At 38.1% G+C, this 22,551-nt stretch overlaps 3 protein-coding genes across 10 annotated transcripts in view; all 3 read left to right on the forward strand.

Moving 5' to 3' along the window:
* Nucleotides 1-457: 457 nt before the first annotated feature.
* hoxb3a (homeobox B3a) overlaps nucleotides 458-22,551 on the forward strand; it is a 54,141-nt gene continuing 32,047 nt past the window's right edge. For 6 of the 8 annotated variants that reach the window (XM_051713966.1, XM_051713970.1, XM_051713980.1 and 3 more), the window contains exon 1: nucleotides 20,937-21,497. The gene's annotated coding sequence lies outside the window, so the exon portion shown is untranslated. Of the gene's footprint in view, nucleotides 836-14,061; nucleotides 14,193-20,936; nucleotides 21,498-22,551 lie in introns of those variants that run through there. The other 2 variants (XM_051713967.1, XM_051713968.1) reach the window with 2 other exon arrangements.
* hoxb6a (homeobox B6a) lies at nucleotides 6,577-8,919 on the forward strand. The gene is made up of 2 exons (XM_051713985.1): nucleotides 6,577-7,082; nucleotides 8,126-8,919. Exons 1-2 carry the CDS (start codon nucleotides 6,653-6,655, stop codon nucleotides 8,380-8,382), a joined length of 687 nt encoding a protein of 228 aa, XP_051569945.1. The 5' UTR covers nucleotides 6,577-6,652; the 3' UTR covers nucleotides 8,383-8,919.
* LOC127450148 (homeobox protein Hox-B5a-like) lies at nucleotides 10,755-13,241 on the forward strand. Its single transcript, XM_051713983.1, has 2 exons — nucleotides 10,755-11,490; nucleotides 12,136-13,241. Exons 1-2 carry the CDS (start codon nucleotides 10,911-10,913, stop codon nucleotides 12,381-12,383), a joined length of 828 nt encoding a protein of 275 aa, XP_051569943.1. The 5' UTR covers nucleotides 10,755-10,910; the 3' UTR covers nucleotides 12,384-13,241.

Genomic DNA, 22,551 nt, shown 5'->3' on the forward strand with positions numbered 1-22,551 from the left:
CGCTCTAAATAGCTTTAAACCATGAAAAAATATAAAATCGCGCTGATGTGTTTTCCTTCGGCTTCAAACAACGGATATGCATGCAATTGTTTTTAAATATTTGACTAATAAGCCTTAAGGATAGCCGTGCATGGAAAACAAACACTAAAATACTTAAAATTACAGGAAATGTCCCTTGCTTTTTATAGGGGAAAAGATGGCGACGGCAGAGGTACTGCTGTTAAAACAGTCATGAAGAAATGCAATACATTCCTTGTTGTTTTATGAAAATTTACAACTTTGTGATAGAACTTTATGAGTGCCTGGGTCCTGGGATTGGCCGAGGATGGTCATGTGGACGGGTAACCGTGAACATGAACTTTTTATGATTTCCCAAGTGGTTATATTGCAGCATTCTTTTGGCCGCCGCACATAATGTGGCTGCACTGTGCTCCTTAAATGTTCTTGCTCTTTTTAGTAGTATATTTAGGCAAAAACAGAAAACACATACAGTCTGAGAGCTTTGTTCAGGCTGATGTTCTCAGATTGAACATGGAGAGACCAGCCTCTTCACCGATCTGCTATGCTAATGTGGACGCCTGTGATTGGGATATCACTGCGATGGAGTCTCATTGAGATCTGGACACGCAGTACGGTCTCGTCAAATTTTTCATACGGGGATTTGACTCGCGTCGATTAAAGCGGGTGAAACGAATGAAAGCGATTGTGTCGCTGTCATTGTCACTGATTCGTGATAATGGCGGGACCAAGAAGCGCAACAGGACTTATCGAGAGCGAGCTACGGCGAGAGGTTTGCCTCTCTGTCTTGGTGCTGGGTGACGAATTATCAACAAAGGTAAGGCTGTTATTGTCTCGCAACCGCATCGTTTCTCTGAGGTAAGAGCTCGACCAAACCTAATCATGCGCACTGGATGGAGAGCTCGAATGTATTTGCCTTCTAAGCTATTGTACACGCGTGGCTTCCTAGTAAACACTTAGTCTAAATCCAATTATTCATTTCCATTTTGGGTGGAGCAGACATACACCTTTAGGTATCTTGCCATGCGTTTTCTTCATGTCACTGCTGGTATATTCAAACAAAATGCATGATGTGCCTTTACAGAGATTTCGATGTGCTGATTTTTACTGCTGCTGTATTAATGGCATGAATAGAGAGTGCAGTCAAGCCTGCAGCGAGAGGGCGAGGTTTGATGGAGATGCAGTCTTACCAATCGCACAATGATTCAGGTCATTTCTTGTATGGAATACTTAATCAAGAGACACTCTGATGTGCGGCATTCACGTGTTCTACTGAAAGTGACATTACTAACACCACAGTAAATAATCATAATAATCATAATACTTAAAGGCCGTTGTTGAATTGTTAGACTTATGTAAAACATTTTTTATACTGAAAATACTCCGAATACCCAAGTTTCCTGTTCTGGATGGGGCGCCTTTCACTTCCAGATCAAATGCACAAACCTTCCAGGTTATTCTACCGACTGCTAGTTTCGTGTGTGAGAAAGGGAATGATTCCTTGCAGCTCATGCTTGACATATTTCCTCTATTGGTTCTCATCTATTCCATCCGGTCCAGCCCGTTTGTAACGTGCCTGGAGCTTTTTGTCCATTTGTTCATATGCACATTTTCCTACTCTTACACGTCATGAAGCCACCAACTGAATTACAAAAACAGGTGATATTACATGGGCAACAATATTAAAAAAACTATTTTAAGAAACATAATTGAATGTTATAGATCTATCTATCTATCTATCTATCTATCTATCTATCTATCTATCTATCTATCTATCTGTCTGTCTGTCTGTCTGTCTGTCTGTCTGTCTGTCTGTCTATCCATCTATCCTCATTCAAATCAAGTATAAAACACGAACTGACTCCTCTCATCTCTCATCTCTCTCTCTCTCTCTCTCTCTCTGTGTGTGTGTGTGTGTATATATATATATATATTCAAACACACATTTAGGCTATATAACAATACACCTAAGCCGAAAACATCTTTTGTCAACTTTTTTTAAAATGCTATTTATTGTGACCTATTGTGTGTGATAGGTCGTGTAATAATGCGATAATGCCCACTAAATTACATATGTGAAGTATAAATACATTTCACTCACAAAATAAAGTGTAGTAAGGGATCATATTTGCTCTGAAAATCTCCTGCTCCATAGGGCTTGTATGATTTGTCTTCAACGGTATGATAGGACCAAAGCAGACTGTATGTGAGGGCACAAAGTGTCCATGTATTCAATTTAAACTTCTAAAATTCCTGTGATTTTTTTTTTAACATATTGTATATATTTACAATACATCTATGCGGAGCAAATTAACGTGTTCCGATCTGCCGATATGTATGTTCCTAATCAATTTCCTAAAGCATTCATGTGGTAAGCCTGTTGTTCAGCTTCTTGACGCAGGCTTCAATTCCCTGCTATCTGGTTCCATCTAGTGGTCAGATGTGCATTATGACAACATGGTGTACTTTTTCCCCTTACAGCGTGTGTGTGAGAGAGAGACTGTGTGTGTGTGTGTGTGTGTGTGTGTGTGAGAGAGAGAGAGAGAGAGAGAGAGAGAGAGAGTGTATGTGTGTGTGTGTGTGTGCGTGTGCGTGTGTGTGTGGACGCAAGACGTGACGTTTTATGGCAGAGTGAGAACGTGTTTAATGTTTTTCTAAAACATGTTTTATTGCTTTGTGAGTGCTTGGTCACTGTGTGTGCGCCGTATCTTTTCTTTCTCTTTTATAACTGGCATCAGCATGTGCTACTCACCAACAGATGAGTGGTTTAGCTTTTAAATATTAATAATGCTGCTCTTAAATGTTGTTTGGAGTAAAGCACGCACACATTGTAGCAGCAGATAACAGGAAAGACAGGGAGGGGTTCTCGGCCCGGTGGCAGTGAAACGTAAAAGAATGTAGGGGTTGTAAATTCTCGGAGCTGTTGTTGCTGCTCTTTGAAGTGTCTGCGGTTCGGAGAGATTTGTGGCACACAGAAAAACTCAGACCCAAAGGGCATATATTCCTTCACCGCTCTCTTGCATTTTAAATTCATCCAGAATATCAGCATTTGACATATCCAAGTTTATTCCACTGTACAGGGAAACAAGCCGACCTGTGTGCATTTTCTCTCAGGCTTTTCCACACAGCCCTAAATAATTTCTAAAGCCGATTTATTTCTAAAAATCCGAGCAGTTATTGTTTATTTGGACTAGTAGTGGGCATAGTAACCAGAGAGAGAGAGAGAGAGAGAGAGAGAGAGAGAGAGAGAGAGAGAGAGAGAGAGAGAGAGAGAGAGAGAGAGAGAGAGAGAGAGAGACTCCTGTTTAATGTCGCACAGAGGGAATGTCGATATCCACATTTAGTCGGATCATTTGTGAGCAATTCCAGTCAAGTGTCACTCCGTTTTTATTTGCATAGCAGTCGTATGTAACTTCAGTGATTTATGATATTACTGAACCTACAGCGGATAATTCTAGCTTATCTCAACTTTTGAAGTATTGTTAACATTTCCATGGGATTAAAGCGTGATTAAAGTAGGATAAAATACGAATATACATTTTATTACGTTGACCAACAAATTGCATATAATAACCATTATTGAGGGAAACAGGTAGTATGCCTTCTTTTCGCATTAGAACCATTAGATTTGCATCAGCAAGAAATCAGATATGTACAACGGGAACTTTTTTTTATGTAGCCTAATTGGCTTACATATCTCCATTTATTTGTATTTGCTCTCTTACTTGCGGAACTCATTCTCTATTGACTCCCATTTTTACACAGAGACGCATGAGTTTATAGCTTATTATTTAAATGTGATACATTTATTTACACTTTAGTTTGACTTTCGCGCTTAAGGGCAAAGCACACCTCAGGGCCCGAGTTTGCGGATGTTGTCCCTTTGGTTTTTAAAAGTAAAATGCATGCGCATTTGTTAATGAAACCATATATATTCTAAATATATACAGTAGGCCTATAGCCTTTAGCATTAGAAACGTGTGTGTGTGTGGGGTGTGTGTGTGTGTGTGTGTGTATAAATCTAGTGGTATCCAATGCTAAAAGAAGGCATACTGCTATCTGTTTCCGACAATAATGATTATTATATGTATTTACAACAATATACAAATATAAATAATAATGTATTACAGTAGCTATTAAAATATGTTGAAGCATATAATAATTCTGACTGAGCTTCGGGCAATTTAGGGGAAAAGATAAACATTGAAACTATTAGCATTATTAGTTTTGTCATAAATACAAAGCTTCCAAATACTACACGGAAATGATTAATGGATTTAAAGCGTGTAAACGGAGCATATATGATGAACCACAGCAACCACAGTCTTACGGTCAATGTAAAAATGGCAGCCTAAAAGCACCTTCACTCGAAGCACGTTTTATAGCGTGATTTTTAATGTAAAACAGATCTAGTACGCAAAGTTAAGTTAGAGAAGGCTCATAAAACACCAGCTATTGAAACGGTTATTTTTACATGGGCTGTGTGGCATTTTAACTGTTCAGTTGTAAAAATGCGCTTCATGAAAAAGTAAGATTTACTACTTATAACAAATGCATGACACAAGCATTCAAAACAGTAATAACAGACAACTCGTGATCTTTTGATATATTTTAAAATCAATTAATTTATTTTAAAATCGCCATTTAAATACAAAATACTGAAACAGTAGGCTATACAGCAAAACATTGAAAACAAACGAAACAATCATAAATAAGTAATAAAACTCTCGACTTATCTTTTTCAAACTATTCAAAGCAAACGTAAATGCGTTATAAAGTAGGCTACAGCATATATATGTTGATATATCAACAGACTAGAAAAGTTACACGCGTGTATTGCATGTTCAAATAATGCATATATGACATACTCACATGAGCTCAATGTAATTCTGCACACTCGAGGGGCTTAACGGGACGTTTTTGAAACACTTTACAAAAAGTTAAACGACAACGCATGTCATTGCATGTCCAGATTGGTAAGAAAATATTCATTTTCCTCATCAGTACATAAGTGACTTCTGCCGATGTACTCAGAAAAGTTGTGATATGACTTTGTAACTCAGTTGCAAGCTGTCTCCGGTGTCCCATCTACAAGAAAAATAAATACCTGTAGAAAAAAGGAACATGTTAATAAGTAATAAAAAAATAACAAAAAATATATGCTTTCAATGTTTTTTAAAAAAAGAAAAGAAACCTACTTGACATCTGCTGTTACATTTATATACTGGACTATCACAAACTCAAACACAAAATATTTTTGGATTAAGAATTAATAAAACGAGTAATGGTAGTTATTGTTAATTAATAATTAACAAATGCTGACCTGGCCCTTCTCCCCCTCGCTTACTTATACAAATGGAAACACAATAGATGCTTTCCGTTCGCAGAAGTCTATGCAATGCGAAAGGAAACGCAGCATCCTCGTCAAAGGAAGCCGAAATGAAAGTAAAACGCACGCAACCCCCAGTGCGCTACCTTTAAAAATATCCACTTGTTGTGCCGCAAATGGTTTATTGGTCGTCTAGCGACAGGATACTCAGCCACCGTAACTGTACTTTTGGTTAATGAAAAACACACGCATGCTCCACCGGTGCAGTGGAACATCGATAAAGCAGAAATGCCAGCGCATTTCCAAACCATTACTTCAAGTAGAAGGGGAAACATAATGTGCGAAATGCTGTCAGAAAAGTGAGTTTTCATGCTCTTAAACAATAAATGCAATAACTAAATTCTCGGAAAACCCGTGCATAGCACGCGTCTTTAGAGAGTCTTCGTATATACAAAATATTATAACCATACTAACAGCTGCCGTTATCTGTCACACTTGATTATACATAATATTTACATTAAGGCCAAGTAATAGAAAACATCGAAGGTAATCTACAGCAGCATATCTGCTTCCTACTGAAATTTTGTTAGCAATATTGTTAAAGTTTTGTTCAGGCTTATTCACTTCATGGTTTGTGCAAATAGAGAAAATGAAATAAAATGACAGTGATGATAAAACAAAAGCGTTGAAGTGGTGATCATCAATATGTCATTGTATCTATTGTGACCTATTTGTGCGATTATGCCCAAAAAAATAAACATGTGAAGTATAAATACATTTCACTCACTAATGTTGAGATGAAAAATAAAGTGTAGTAAGGAACCATATTTGCTCTGAAAATCTCCTGCTCTAGGGCTTATATGTTAACACCTTTATCTTCAACGGTATGATAGGACCAAAGCAGATTGTATGTGGTGGCACAAAGTGTCCATGTACTCAATTTAACGTTCTTAAATTCCTGTGATTTTTTACTGTGTAATTTCATTGGAAGGAGTGGGGAAGGAGAAGGGATTAAAACAGATAGCTCTCTGCTCCGGGGTCCCCCGGCGCGTGCAATCAGAACCCCCCTCAAGGGTGCTCTTTTGCAGGCACGTCCGCTTGCTATTGGTCAGTGGTTGGTCAGATGGTACGGTTTCCCTCTGTCCCGCACTGGCACATAGCCACCCAGCCTACCCCCCCACCCCCCCCACCCCCCACCTCCACCACCATCTAAAACCCAATCTCCGATAAACTACTAATAGCTAAACCACTTGGACTATAAAACACAACAAATCATAAACCAAGCAAAAGAGCCGTGCCCTCCCAATGAGTTCCTATTTTGTAAACTCAACTTTCCCAGTGACTCTGCCCGGAGGACAGGAGTCCTTCTTGGGACAGATACCGTTATATTCCTCCGGATACACAGACCCTTTACGACACTATCCCGGGGCTGCTTATGGAGCTACCAGTGTCCAAGACAAGACCTACCCATCCTCCTTTTACCAGCAAGCGAATAGTGCTTACGGCAGGGCAACCGCCATCGGTCCCTGCGATTACTCGACAGCAAGTTTCTACAGGGAAAAGGACCCTGCTTGCGCCCTCGCCAGCATAGAGGAACACTCGCTCGTTCTCAGCCAGGACCATCGCAAGACAGACTGCACGGGGTCGACGGGGAAAAGCATCTACCCTGAGATCGACGAACAGAAACCGTCAGCGCCTGTTTATCCTTGGATGCAACGGATGAACTCGTGTAACGGTGAGTCCATGTTATCATTTTATGAGTTTTTTTTTTTTTTTTTTTTTTTTTTCCGGGGGTCATTGCTAATACACACGGAACAAGAACGTGCTACGTGACTTACAGCTCCACTGTACAGTGCCGGAAGCCCATACAGTGCAAATACGTTCCTCTCCACCATAGTGTCATACTGAAAGCCACTCCTGTAAAATTTTGTGTAATCCCTCACATATACTTGCTTTTAAGTGAGGAAATATAGAAGTATGATTGCCACAAGACGCAACTCATTTAAAGCATTGGATAATAGGGTTTTGCAGGAGCCATGTCTAATTTTGAACAGAAGAGCTGCTGCATCTGCGTCGGGCTTATCACAAAATGGCCAGTCTTGTTGTTTTGACATGTCCCCCCGCTGTTTGTGCCTTTATTGTGAGATTTCGTCAAGATCACAAGGCAAATACATTTATAACTGTGTAACTGCACTGACAATTGCACACTGTACCACGGAAATAGCGATAATGACGAGCACATGGCGGAATAAAATACACGAAAGATTTTATTATGAGCATGCGATATTTATTTCATGAAACTCGAAGGGATAACGCAAGTTCTTTTAACATGACTGTTTGAATGCTCTGATAGATGGCTCTTCTAATTGCATTCTCTATAACATAACGTAAATTAATCTATGTACACGTGAATGTTTAATCCAAAAGAGCAATTTATCAAGTGCTCCTACTGTAACTGGAAGCATAGCGTCTATGTTGTTATATGAAGTTGTAATGAGGCATTAAAACAGACTGTCTTGTTTAAATCTGTGGCTAAATATCGATAAAGGCGTTTCCCACGTAAAATAGCATATTTGCACATATCGAAGACAAATACTTACACGTGTATAAGAGTGCAAAAATGTATGATGCTGTGTACTGAATTTTGGGTGCATACATTTCGACTTGTGTTTCAAATCATGATGTCATTCTCTAGTTGTTATTTTTTTCAGGATACATCTATAAATAGTGTTAATGTTCTAATCTCTTTTCCTGTTCCTCTTTTTATGTTATGGACAGGGACATTCGGAAACGCTGGACGAAGGGGTCGTCAGACGTATACTCGCTACCAGACGTTAGAATTGGAGAAAGAGTTCCACTTTAACAGGTATCTGACCCGAAGGCGCCGAATTGAGATTGCGCACGCACTGTGCCTGACAGAACGTCAGATAAAGATTTGGTTCCAAAATCGGCGAATGAAATGGAAAAAAGAGAACAAACTGATCAACTGTTCACAGACCAGCGGCGAAGAGGAGGAGGAGAAGAGGACAGAATGAAATTATGAACGATAAATCCCATGAAAAAGAAACTGTCAGAGAGGGCATTAGACTCCACTCTCTAATAACACAAATGAAGACTTTCCATCATGTTAGCAACTCATTCCTGCTAACTCATTTTAGTTTCTATTGTGATTTTATATTTCTTTCTTTTTTTTTTTTTTTTACATGTGGTTTTGTGCGCTATTACTAAGACTTTAGATTTGCTCTTTTACCTGAAATGTCCATGTTGAACGAAGCTATTTGAAATCTGTCATATTCGTGTTCATATTTAAACTGTGTAAAACTAAAAGTAATTTCCCATTGTATAAAAAACGTTTAGCTATATTTCATTTTTTGGTAATGTTTTTTCTTTTTTTTTAGACGTTTAGACAGTTTGAGTTAATTTATAGAGTTTGGGTGGAAAGGGCTGGAGCACTTAAATATTCCAGAGAAGCATGGTAGAGGTATATTAGTCTATGATAGTCCAGTATTCTATAATTTCTTGTACGTGCTTTCTGTTTGTTGTTCAACCCTTCAATAAACCTTACAAATCAATCCGCCTGTCATACTGTGTCTGATGACGGCCGTGTTATATGAAATGATTGATCCTCATTGCGGTATAACACCTGTATGCTTTACCTTTTGGCTTTTTATATTTTGACAAGAAACGATTGACCCATAGGTGATGTATTGAGATTGTTTATTTAATTGTTCATTTCCATGATTTAGGTCTACTGGGCAACGCAATTAACATCCACACTGCTGCGTAACCTGAATGAAATGTCAGTACCTGCTGGAAAATATGTAAATGTTTAATAGCCTATATTTATTATTGTGCATGCGATATGTTTGCACCAGTTGTGATTAAGCAGGCGACAGTGGCCTCCACATAAAATAGGTACACAGCCAAATAACCCGTCAGTCAGGGATTTGGTTTCGTTTTTTTGTACTGCTGAGAGGCCAAAAGTTGCCCACTTGGTTCCAAAATACGTCCTACAAAGTGAGAGGCGAGAAGGTTCAGCAGGCTTTAATAGATAACCAAAAGAGAAAGCTGACCTGTCCGCGCTGGTCACTCACCCTCAGAGACTCTAAAGCCTGCAGGGCTAAGAAACTCAAGAGTCCACTTTTTTTTTTTCCAGGTGGAGGCTCCTCATTGCGTAAACAAAATTCTACCTCTAAAACAGACACCCCATTTTACATAATATAATGTAAATAATGCAGATATTTTCAACAGACAGCCAACTTCTTGTGCGCCACACATTAAATTATATTTACATCCTTATTCAAACCACTTGAATACATAGGTGTTCACACAGCACAGGAGCACAGTAGTTAACGCTTCTGCGCAGGGTATTTGTTGTAAACCTGTAACTCATTGTTAGATACCGCGTATTAAAGAATGTCAGTGTGAACTTTGATCTGAGGTATTTCAACTGTCCAGTTTGAATGTAAGCAAAGGGTATGGGAGTTTGGTACAGATGTATTTCACCGTACACATACATGAAATAGCAATTGCTAAATACCATACCATAACATACCATATATCATCTTGGATCATATAGCACGGTCTTGCATTCCTTATAGCAGTCCATGCAGTGTGCGACAAGAAACTCATCATTTTGGCGCACATCTACTAAAAAGTCTTAATTTATTGAATACATATTTGAATAGTTTGAGTATATATATATATATATATATATATATATATATATATATATATATATATATATATATATATATAATTAAACTGTATTTAATTAAATATGTTTATATTTAATGTAGCTAATATTCTCTTTGATGTTTTATTTGTTATTATCATGATTAGAACTTGGTATAAGGTGTAATTTTATATTACTATCAGTGAACGCAGGGTTAGGGTTATAGGCTAATGTATAACCGCCACAATATCAAGAACTAAAATCTCAAAATATTCTTTAAATAAAACCGTTTTCTGTTTTCTGAGCTTTCTATCATACGCAAGATGTTTAATCTGGAAGTATGTGATTTAACCTTCAGCAATATTAATTTTTGCATATCGAGGACATTGGTTATAGATTCTTGGCCATTTTGAACGCATAAAGGGTCATTAAATACACTAAACGTTATAAGATCACAACAAGCTATAAAGAAGGTTATGAGCTAAACAAATCATTTTTATTCCCAGTATTAGAATTACGTAGGGTTTAGAGTTCACAATATCTTCGTTGCATGCAATTCATTGTATTCCCAGTAGGTGACGCTCTCCGCTCACATGCAGCAAATCCCTGCAAAGGGAGGAACACGTTGACTCTAGTCTAACGACTCCCCGTCTCGTCATCATTTGTAACCATAGAGCATGAATTACCTCTTGAAGTCATCAGTGAGAATTTACGACTGGTCAACAAAAGCACGTGATTCTCAAACGCACCCCCACCCCCATATTTGGCCGCATACATAGCAAAAACGAAGTACAGTGCATTGCTATAATTCATTAATACATCATAAATCGTGAAGCACAGCGTTATAACGACCAATATCTACAAATCAAGCCCTCTAAAACAACCTAAATGAGCTCTTACTTTGTAAACTCGTTCTCAGGGCGCTACACAAATGGCCCCGACTATCAGTTACTAAATTATGGAACTAGCAGCAGCGCTATGAACGACTCGTACAGGGACTCCGGCACCATGCATTCAGGCTCTTACGGCTACAACTACAATGGAATGGACCTAAGCGTCAATCGTTCAACCACCGCTGGCCACTTTGGGACGGTTGGGGACAACTCCCGGGGCTTCCAGTCTCCAGCCCCGGAGACGCGATTCCGGCACCCGTCAAGCTGCTCGCTCGCGTCTCCGGAACCACTGCCGTGTTCCAACAGCGAAAGCCTTGGACCAAAAGGCTCTTCGCCCCCATCCGACCAAAACACCACCACCGCGGGTAGTAATCTCACCAACAACACACATTTCACAGAAATCGACGAAGTCAGCGCTTCTTCTGAGACCGAGGAAGCCTCTCACAGAGCGAACAACTCAGCAGCCCGGACACAACAGAAGCAGGAGACCACGGCAACCTCCACTACCTCGGCGACGTCCGATGGCCAAGCTCCCCAAATATTCCCATGGATGAGGAAACTACATATTAGCCATGGTACACACGTATTATATTTACGCCTCTTTGTTAGCGAATAAGCATTGTGTTCATTTGCGGTTTCAGTCAAAGTGAGGCGTCAGAAACAGCCTTTATTTTAGATTTCCGTGAAAGTGCCATAAATCTATCAAGTGTGGAGCCTCGCAAACTGTAGAGGAGAGAATGGGAGCGGGGTGGAAGAGAGGGCATCGAGGCAATAAGGCTTGGAAGTTGTTTATTTGAAAAGTTCAGCTTTATGGTGTGTGGGAATGCGATTAGTTTAGTGTTGGAGAACCGGTAATAAAATGGAGAGAAACAACAAGGAAAGAAAGGCGAGGGTAGTGAAAAAATAAAAATAAAAAATAAAAATAAAAATACGTTTGATAATTAAGGATGCTTGTTGCTGTATTAAATATGCAACATATATAGAAAAGTACATTGAAACAAAAACAAAGGAAACGCCAAAAGCCTACAGTGTCGAGTGAGTCGATGTGCACTGTACCATTTGGTGATTTCACTGTACGCATTCAGTTGTAAATCGTCAGTCACCCGTGTATATCTGAATGTGAATGTCCATATTGCCAAAAGTTGTTGGAAACTGCTGTTCAAATGCTGTGCAGGTCCGCTAATCTTTATTCCCCTTTGCGTTTTGTCCACACTATTCAGATATGACTGGACCAGACGGCAAAAGGGCCCGAACTGCATATACCCGCTATCAGACGCTAGAGCTGGAAAAAGAGTTTCATTTCAATAGGTACCTTACCCGGAGGAGGAGGATAGAGATAGCCCATGCTCTCTGCCTCTCAGAGCGCCAAATTAAGATTTGGTTCCAAAACCGGCGGATGAAATGGAAAAAGGACAATAAACTGAAAAGCATGAGTCTGGCTACCGCAGGTAGCGCTTTCCAGCAATAGCTGTATCCCAAGTTATACAACATGGTGTGCTAAAGAAAATCACGAGGAAAACCAGATGAAAATAGGTTTCAAAACATTACAGAGTACTGTACATCGCGGCACCTTTCGGCATGTTGTGGATGTCCTAGGCATTTTAAAATTCTACTGTGGTACTGCTATAATGAAAACAAAGTTCGTGTTTATGTGTTGTTATTTTAATACTATGGTGACTTTCATTTTTGTCAAGTTAATAAAACTGAAGGGGAAAGAAGCTATCAATATACCGCCTGTTGTTCTTGTTATGAATATTGTTTGTGTGAAGTGCTATGTCAATGCTTTCTTGAGAGTTAGCATGTGAGCTCTTAAATGTTATAACTTATTTACTACCTATACACGTGTATACTTTTGAGTTTACAGTTTAGAAACGCATCTGTCCTAGTATGAATTGAAGCTGTAGTTTAGTGGTGAATGCAGTAAATTTAGCAGAATCCTCTGTATGTTTCATGGTCCTCTGTTTTTTCATTGTCTAAATAATCACACTTGATTTGTCATGTGTTAAAATTCTCCTATTATTTTTGAGAAAAAATGGAAAAGTGTAAATAGTCCTCACTAGATTCTTGTACCCGTCCATACGTGTGTATAGTTGTATTCCAAATATGTAATTGTATATTGCTGGATCATGTTTATGTTCCAAAAGGATGTACATATTGGACATTTTTATTGTGACCAGTTGGCTATTTGTAGTAGGCAGAATGAACGGCAAACGTGTGGAAAACAGAAAAAAGCAATGTCATGTCGAACTGCCTGTTAGCATTTTGCCAAACAGCTTTTTGTATTTGTTTGTAGTTTAACTTGGAGTAAAAAATAAAGTTCCTCATATTCAAATACAATGCATACAGAGATTTCTGCATCCTTCCGTTCTTACTAAGTTTGGTCACAAATGCACAAGTTTGCTCTTTAATTTACGAACAATCGAGTCAACTAATTCTTGTCAATGGTTGACCGTTATCGATTACACATTCCTAATACACTCTGAAACTCAAAATGTTGTATGATCCTTAGAATTACAGAGAATTGTTTGCAACGCCACAATGCAAAACCGTGAACTGAATATTGACGTTTACACAGCTTGGAAAGAGCAAAACGCTTCTGCCACCTTAAAATGGAGCGAGAAAATACATGAGGGGAAATATTCACCGACATCTGACATGTTTACAAGAGTACTGAAGCTAAGAAGCTTTTAGTAGTATATAAAGTCCGTTTAATAATTTCTATACTCCAGCTAATAAATGATTTGCCATAAAGATGATATAATTTACAAACTGTATACCACATATAACATGCACTGAACCTTTAAACTTACCATGCGTGCCAAACTCTTCTCTACCTATAAAGGGAGTTTTGAGAGCCGAGTAGAGGTCCCAGCAGTGTGCCAATGGCCACTTGCCTTTTGCAATTTTGCTTTTCCCTTTGCCCAAACTATACAAAAAGTAGCTATGACATTTACATGTCAAACGGATGAGCGTTTTATCTTGAAGTTAGATCGTAAAAATCGCCCAAGCCACAGACAGATATCCCTTACTGGCTCTCAAAAGTCACGTGGGGTCCATAAAGTTAGTTTTATGGTTTTGGGGAGTTGACAATGTACTATATATTTCACATTCTAGAATGCAAGTGACGGTTTAACTGCTTCGAGGGGATTCTAAAGGGTCAGTTGTGAGAGGAAGAGCCTACCAGTAGGCCACTACAGTGCCCATAGTCAGTGTAATGTCTCTCCGGTTCTACCCATTTGGAGGGGGAAAAATGGATAGAGGACCGCATGCGCTCAAAGTAAGTTCAATTTAAGCTTACATTGGCCGGTGATCTAGGAAGAAGTAGGAAGGAAAGGAGGGGTACATCTCAAGTAGTTGTGTCAATCATTTTTTTTTTTCTCTGACGGTGATGAGATGTCTTTCGATGTTAGATAGAAGTTCTGTCATACGCTAAGGCGTTTTAACAAGGTGTCAGGTGTGTTAACCTGCAAAAGCACCGACATAACTTTAGCTGCAATCAGCAATAGACAGGTTTTTTTTTTATTAGTATTTATGAAAACATTTAGCCAAAGTTTATTATGTTAACTCTAGTCTTAATTGAAATATCGATGCACGTTTTACACTTTTAACACAAGTCGAATCTAATAAATAATCATATACCTTTTCTGACCACGGATCAATTAAATATCATACAATATGGTCTCATGTTCATAATATTCGATGGACACTTACTATGAGGTAAAATATTATCAGTCGTTGAAAATATTTCTTCGTATACCTTAAATTACATTTGTAACACTTTATTAATATTTATATTTTGAGTGATTAGTGGATTAGTTAACATTTTTATTTTGTATACATTTTTATTTTTGCTGTCTTGCTTTCATAACATACCATTTATATTCATTTCCTGTTTGACAGCATTTTAAATGACTCTGTAACAGTGCTAGGTTGAATCAAATATGAATTAGTTGAATATCATGTCTCTCTCTCTCTCTCGCTCTCTCTCTCTCTCTCTCTCTCTCTCTCTCTCTCTCTCTCACACACACACACACACACACACACACACACACATATGTTGGTGCGGCTATCCTTATGAGGACTCTCCATAGACATAATGATTTTTATATAATTATGGGGACACTAGAAATGTCCTCATAAACCACATTTATAGCATAATACCCTTGTTATTACCAGTTTGTAACCTAAAAAAATGTCCTTGTAAACCACCCAAACCCGCCCACACACACACACACACACACACACACACACACACACACACACACACACACACACACATCATGACAATATGCCTCCCTAAGGTTCTACAAGCAAAGCTTTGTTTCTTCCCCGCCCCTGTATTTTCCATAGAGGAAGCGTGAAGGAACACACATTTGCTGCGCACTTTCTGAAATACGCAGCTCGAGGAAAGTGTTTGGTTAGCACTATGATCAATTTTTGTTTAACACACACAAATAGCTACGCGAATACAGAAGAATAGCACAGTATAAATAGGCTATACTTTGAGTAAATATTTTTGATTGTTCTGTCAGAGCATTTTTTTTTTCTCGCCTCGGGTCAGCTCGAGTTTAATTCAAGTATACAGTTTGAGTCTGTATATCATTATGTTATCCTCAGGAAAGTGCGAGTTACTCCGTCTTTTAAAACTAATTTCTTTCTCTGTAGCAACAGAGAAACCTCGATGATATTACTACCAATGATTGTCATGGCTAGTAAATGCCACCAAAGTTTGAATTGAAAGCAGTAAAAATTTGTAAGTTTACTAAGATTCTGGCCACAAGAACAATAAAGTGACGCAAACATCCACAGTCAACATTATGATCTTGCAATGTAATCCACATTTTTCTCCCATAACAATTTACCGGATATAATTTAATGAACCGAATAAGGAATTATTTTCTTTTCCAATAATCAATAGACCATAGTATTGGCGATATTCTATTTTTTGATGTATAAAAATAGGATAAAACGACAAGATTGCAAATAGAATATTATTTCATTAAAAATGACACTGGCAAAAAGTTGCATTAACGCATTACCTTATGTTGGACATTGAATTTTTACGATTAGGCATTTATTTGCCAGACCTGAACTTTATTAAAAACACATATAGGAAAATAAAATATACTTTGTTTACTAACTTTTTCATCTAAAATAATAATTAGAAAAATGTCTTGATGTTTTTCCTACACTTCTGCATTAAATATCAACATTACCTCTAAAACAAAGAATGTTAGGTTTTCAGAGTGCAGTACGTTTTCTTGTTTTATAACTCTATATGATATTTTTGTGTTTAAGAAAGAAGGAGAGAGAGAGAGAGAGAGAGAGAGAGAGAGAGAGAGAGAGAGAGAGTGCAAGAGAGAGAGAGTAAAGAAGAGTTTTCTGTGCATGTGTGTGAGGTTATGTCCGCCCAACAGAGTTAGGAAGTCTCAGGCCGTAAACAGGAAGGCAACACTCTGGTCAGAAGTATGAGTCGAAGATGGCTACAATTTCATTTTTCACCGGCTTCCTTTTAAAATGATATGATTGGGGACCAAGCAAAAATGAACGCATAACTCTAAAAAGTCACTTATAAAGATAAACGTCCATTAAACCACAAATAAGTAAATCTCATATCCATACTTGCAGCATGCAATACAAAAATAATATGTAAAAAAAAAATTAAAAAAATTGCTTATACCCCGTGTGTTTATATGTGTTGTGAGTCACTAAGGCGACTGGGCGTTAATTCTAGGTGTGTTTGTCAGAGAAATATTTGTTGGGTGTGTGCGATACATTTCGACACAAACTTGGGGGATCAAAGACTACAGTCTCTGAATGTGCTTTTAAAGAGTGGCCCAAAGAAATGTACGACCATTTGCTATTGCTATACTGCTTTTGATGCAACGATGTTGTGTTTATCCAGTCTTTCTCGTATCTCATTTGGTTAGTGCTTGGGTTCAGAGAACGGATTTCGTAGGATATAAATCAATTTCAATGTAAAGCCCTCGGAATTCTCTGTCCATTTAGTTGTGTTGACATATCAGACTCTGATACTAAAAACATTACGACGATGATTTTGAGAGTCCTCTACCCTCTAGACGCAGCAATTTCGAACATTTAAATGGCCATTTTAAGCCTAATTCGCTTTGCATATTTATAGGGGAAATCTGGGAGCATATCTCATTCATAATGCATAGGGACGGGATCATCTAGGGGTCAGCAGACGGCCGAAGGCGCAAGCCTTACGTGATATTTGTCCTAAAAAAAGGTGGTGGAAGATGGGGATCTGTTATGTAAAAACCCAGGACAAAAATATATACATATATATATTTTACCAATTGTATGCATAGGAAAGTATAGAGAGGAAAGAAAATGGCAGGGAGAATATGGTCAACGGGATAGCTGGATTTGAACTCGCGACGCCCGCATGAGTACAAAATCAACCTGTATAAGTTTCTGCGCTAACCACTAAGCCACAGCTCCAAAGAAATAAATAAATTTGCTGCAAACTATATCGGATTTTTCATATAAACTGGTTTAAACCATATTTGAAATGGTTTAGCAAACCCTGATACCCCTGTTGTCGTCTAACTATGAATTTGTATTTATTCGAGTGCACATTTTTAGAGATACGACTCAAGAATATTTGTTTTGTTGAAAAGCTTTCATAATCACTTTTGCAATATATTAACATATATATAAAAGTTATATAAGGCAAGAGAAAATAAGTATACCTTCATAATGTATTTTAGCCTAAATAGTAGGTATAATATTATCAGCCCTCTAAATAAATATTCAAGTAAATAGATTAATGTAACCATAAGGTTACAGGTGTCTTCAGTGTCAAAACGTGGCACACTGTTGATTAGATATTACTAAATAAGACATTTTTTGTCGGTTTCAATCAAAATGGTGTAACGCAAGATCTAACATGAACAAGTCAAATGCTTGTAATATTTTTTTTCCAATAAAGTTTTATTATTGTTATTATTATTAATATTATTATTGTTATAGAGGGAATGGATATTTCCATTAATTTTTGTAAGTTATGCAATAGAAGTTTTTTCCCCTTTAAATGAAAAAATGATTCCCCCCCCTCCCCCTGATGTTATGTTTGCGAAGGATTTTTCAGAGATGCAACTCTCCTCCGTCGCCAGCAGAGCCCGCTTCAGACCAAGATCATGATTGCTGAAGATGCTGGTTTCTGCTTGGAAACGTCTTAAAACGCATAGCATTGTCCTTATTCTGTCCCCTATATCTCAAATCATATCATACGAGATCATAGTGCTAACTTAGTTTTAGAATCGGTTAAATAAGCATTGTACCAGCTTGGTTCAATGCCTTTGTTGTAAATCAGTGGTATGCTGTGGCTTAGGCAGCTTTAGGTACAAGACAAGCTAGGTCTCCGTCTCTCCGTCAACGTTTAATCCACATGAGCGAGTGAAGGTGAACGTAGTCACGTTAAGAGTGGCGCGAGATCTTGCCGGGTAAAGAGTTGAGGGGTCAAAAGTTTACGTAGCGCGTGACTCTGTCTTTGGCTGTCGACTCACTGCGCTTGACCAATTGCTGGATGTCAATGGCAAAGTGGGAGAGAGAGAGAGAGAGAGAGAGAGAGAGAGAGAGAGAGAGAGAGAGAGAGAGAGAGAGCAGCCACGGGGGAGTGAGGGGTTTCAGACTGTCTCTTTTCAAAAGATGAGAGAAATGATAGCAAGAGCAGAGACCGACCTTGTAACAAAGAACGTTCCAACGAAATGGGTGTGTTGAGAAAAAAGGAGAAGAATCGATTTTTGAGGTCTCTGTTGAAACGCAAAAGCCCGTTTTAATTTACGCATTTAGTCCTTTAGAGTTGAAAAATATGTATATATTACTTTCGTAGTGTGCTTCTAGACATCATACGTTCATGCATTTTGAAAAAGAGGCGACTTGTTTATTAGACAATTAATGACAGTCAAAGGTTATTTGATTTATATGTGAACCTTATATCAATTAGTAGTGAGTCAGTTTGACAATTTGACCTATACCTCAGGGACCAAAGAGGATATTATTATTGTTGTTGTTGTTAAGTAGTTGCTGTTGTTATTTTTGTAGTCGTTTTGTTGCTAAGTCTTCGATTGCAAAACATGATTACATTATATTTGTTTTATTCTGTATTAGCACTTCCTCCATGTTATCTGTCCAGAGCCATTTACATTAATTTTGTAAAGCTTCAAATAGCTTTTCGTGTCTGTCTAACATAATACTTTAACTCAAACACAACAAACAGCCGATTGGTTGCCTATACATTTTGACCAGCATCGACCTTATGACGTCATAACATTCGCGCGTAAAAAAGAACAGAAGGGGACATACAACTAATCTATTACTGTAAAATAGTTGATGTTCGTGACTGAGCGTGTGCATATGCTTTCTATGTGTGTTAAAAGCAAAATTCGCCAATAAAATATTTTCTTGATGATTGTGAGAGAAATTAAATTGGATTAGCGATGCCCCTACTTTTACTTTAGTTATGTTATAGTGTATTCTACCTTTATAGAATACAATATAACATATATTTTACATTTATATTGCTTGTTGATCATATTGACAATTTTTGAAACGGATGACCACCTGTGGTATTTTGTTTGACAAGGTGTTGGCGCTAACAGGGGAAAAACAAAAGAGATTTGCTTAATGCCCTTTCTTAGGCAAACAGCAGCCTTAGCTCGCATTTAGTGCGATTACATCAGACCACACTGATCAGTATTAATAATTAAAGATCACCGAACTAAAAAATATATATAATTATAATAATGACAATAAAAATATAGCCAAAGCAATAATAGCCTTCACTTGGTAAGAATTGGAAAACATTTTAAGTTATAATTTAAAAAGTAAAATCTTAAATTCAGCAAGTGAAAGACTGAGATCATAAGATTAGGGGTTTGAGTATATATGGCGTTCCTGTTTATTTTATAAATTAAATCGGTTTTAAAAAGGCGGTTTTTGAATATGTTAGCGTTGGATAAAGGTGAAGAGAAATTGGACAATTGATAATTTGGTCATGAATATTAATGTACTGGCAAGAACATTTGTACTAATGGTGGTAAGTCAGGATGATGTGATACTGAAGACTCAGCTTTCTGAAAAACAACATGCGTAAGTGGTGAATAATTCTATTAGAAAACTCGTCCCTGTTGGAGTTCAGCTTGAGTTCACAGAATTCATTTCCATTCCATTCTAACATGCGCGGTTGCTGGGCAGTGTTGTGACCTGCATTGTAATTTTTTGAGTTCACATGGTGTTTCAACTATTGACAAAGAATTCATACCTTTTTATTATTATATTTTGTGAATATCCTAATATTTTCCCAATTTATTAATGTTTTCATCCCTTTTTTAATTTATTTTAATTAATTTATACCCTTTATTTACCTATTTATTTATATTTTTTTAAGTGGACAAAATATTAAAAATATGGGTTGCGTTGGAAATTTCTTATTTTTATTTGTTTATTTATTTATTTGCTATTAATGTCATTAGCTGAAATAAAGCGGACCATTTTGGTTGTATTTTGGTTCCGTCATTATTTGTAGAGAAGATTAAAAAAAATGTTTTTGCTTTACATTCTTGTATCCTATTGGAATTGATTGTTTATACTAGCAATACATTGATTAATAAAGGTTACAATATTATAAAGTCAATAAACTTCATAATATGAGATTGTTTATTAGACTAGCCTGTTTAGTGGTCTGAATTCAACTAGGGTAATAAAGAAGTGCTCTATAGCTGAACTGATTTGTGGGCTTCGAAAGTCTTTTTGAATGACCCCCTTTCTCTAACCATTTGCCTTCAAAGCAATGACCGGGGCACAATTCAGTATGAGCTAGCAAACTATGCATGCATTACTATAGAACTTGCGAGTGGGAGAGACCCAAAGAAGAGGTGAACCGGAGGTCAGCGCGTCTAACAAATATTAAAATGTACTGGGACTCGTGACACGCCTCGCTGTTTAACAAAGACTGCCAAAGTGCGAGATTAATATGAAAACTTGAGAGTCCACAACAAAATGCCTTGTTGCGCCCAATGGTATTGTAGAGCTCACAACTGCTTGAGGCTAACGTGCATTTTATTTTTAGTTGTTTTATGACAGAGAAGGCTGCTTTGCGTGGGGAAAGCCCCTCCGTGTTGCCAGCAAGATAAAGCTTCAAAACAAAGAAGACGGTGCGATGGTTCCTCCTGTCGAAGTTGGTTGCTTGGCGTTTTAGCTCATTACTGCTTTTACTCCTTTTAATTGAGCTATTATGTTGGCTGAAGATTGTCTTGGCTTGTTTTGTTGTCCGCTTGTCTGTTATCGCTGGGTGCTGTTGAAGAGGAGCTCGAGGGATCTACGGAAATGAGAGGGAGTTGAGCACACAAAGGTATCACGGCGAGGTCACGGGCTAAACCTGTAGCTTTGGGGAAAAAAAGAGTCGGGGGCAGACGGAGGGGCTCGCAGGACGGTTGAAATGGAAAGAAAGCCTCTGGAGAGGGGACAATCCGGTATTTAGACCGCGTACGACGGGGGAGAGAAGATATGGGTGAGACAACACCGAGAAGCGAAATGCAACGATCAGAGTCAAAAAGTAAGTAAAGATATTGGCGCTTCATTTACATATCGCCGCGCTCTCTTCGGCAGGTGCTTTTCCTGGACGGACCACGTGCTCGCACACACTGTGGTGAGAGTACGGGTCCCCCTCCTTTCATAACGGAGTTATGACTTTGAATTCGAGCCCCACGGAGCTGCGCTGTTGCGTGTGTGGGTTTTATATGGTGAATATTTACCTTGGCTATAGTCTCTGAACCGCGGCTTTGAATGCCTGTCGGTGTATACATTAACCCCATAATGAGGCAGATGGCTCGAGGTCCCTACGGCTTTTAGAAGGAGATGGCTCACTGGGGTGAAGGCGAGGTCGGGGACTTCAGGGGGTGAAAGGGTTAGAGTGGACACCAAGGCTGAACTTTCTCTCTGGCTGCTACAATGGCTTTGCATTGCTAAAATGTGAAATAAGGTGTAGGCTAACCGTTACGTGCGAAGTGAAAGTTGAGCCTCCTAAAAATTCAATGAAAGTTTTGGCCGTTTTCATATTTTAACTCAGACATGGACGATAATTTCAGAGTTAGAAGCTTGGCACGGTTATTACTAATGGAAAATGTAGAAAACAATTAAAATATGGAGAAAAGGAGTCAGGAAAGACGAAAAAAAAAAAAAAAAAAAAAAGCTGAAACGGCAAGGAGGCCAATTTGATATATTGCCAGAGCTTTGACTGCCAAACGCTAGGGGTGCTACAGATTTCTTTGATATGATTCAAATTGATCAGTGAATGGAACATTCTTTTGTTTCGCTCAAGAATATTTCGATACTATACCATTTATTTCGTCACGATGAAGTTACTCTAAAATAAAAAATAATGCAAGTTTTCTTTGTTTGTCTTTGTTACTTAAACCTCAAGATTGCAGAGCAAAACCGTAAGCTTTCCAGATTTAAGCTTTGCGAAGGGTTATAAAGACGGTTGAGTAAGATATTTATCTGTTCTCATTTAAGACTAATCGAAAAAAACTAGCTTTACATTTTAATAAATGTACAATATTACATTATTATTACAATATTATTAATTTAAACGAAGCCTTGCAGATTTT

Source organism: Myxocyprinus asiaticus, chromosome 13 (genome assembly GCF_019703515.2).
Source record: "Myxocyprinus asiaticus isolate MX2 ecotype Aquarium Trade chromosome 13, UBuf_Myxa_2, whole genome shotgun sequence".
NCBI classification, from domain to species: Eukaryota; Metazoa; Chordata; class Actinopteri; order Cypriniformes; family Catostomidae; genus Myxocyprinus; species Myxocyprinus asiaticus.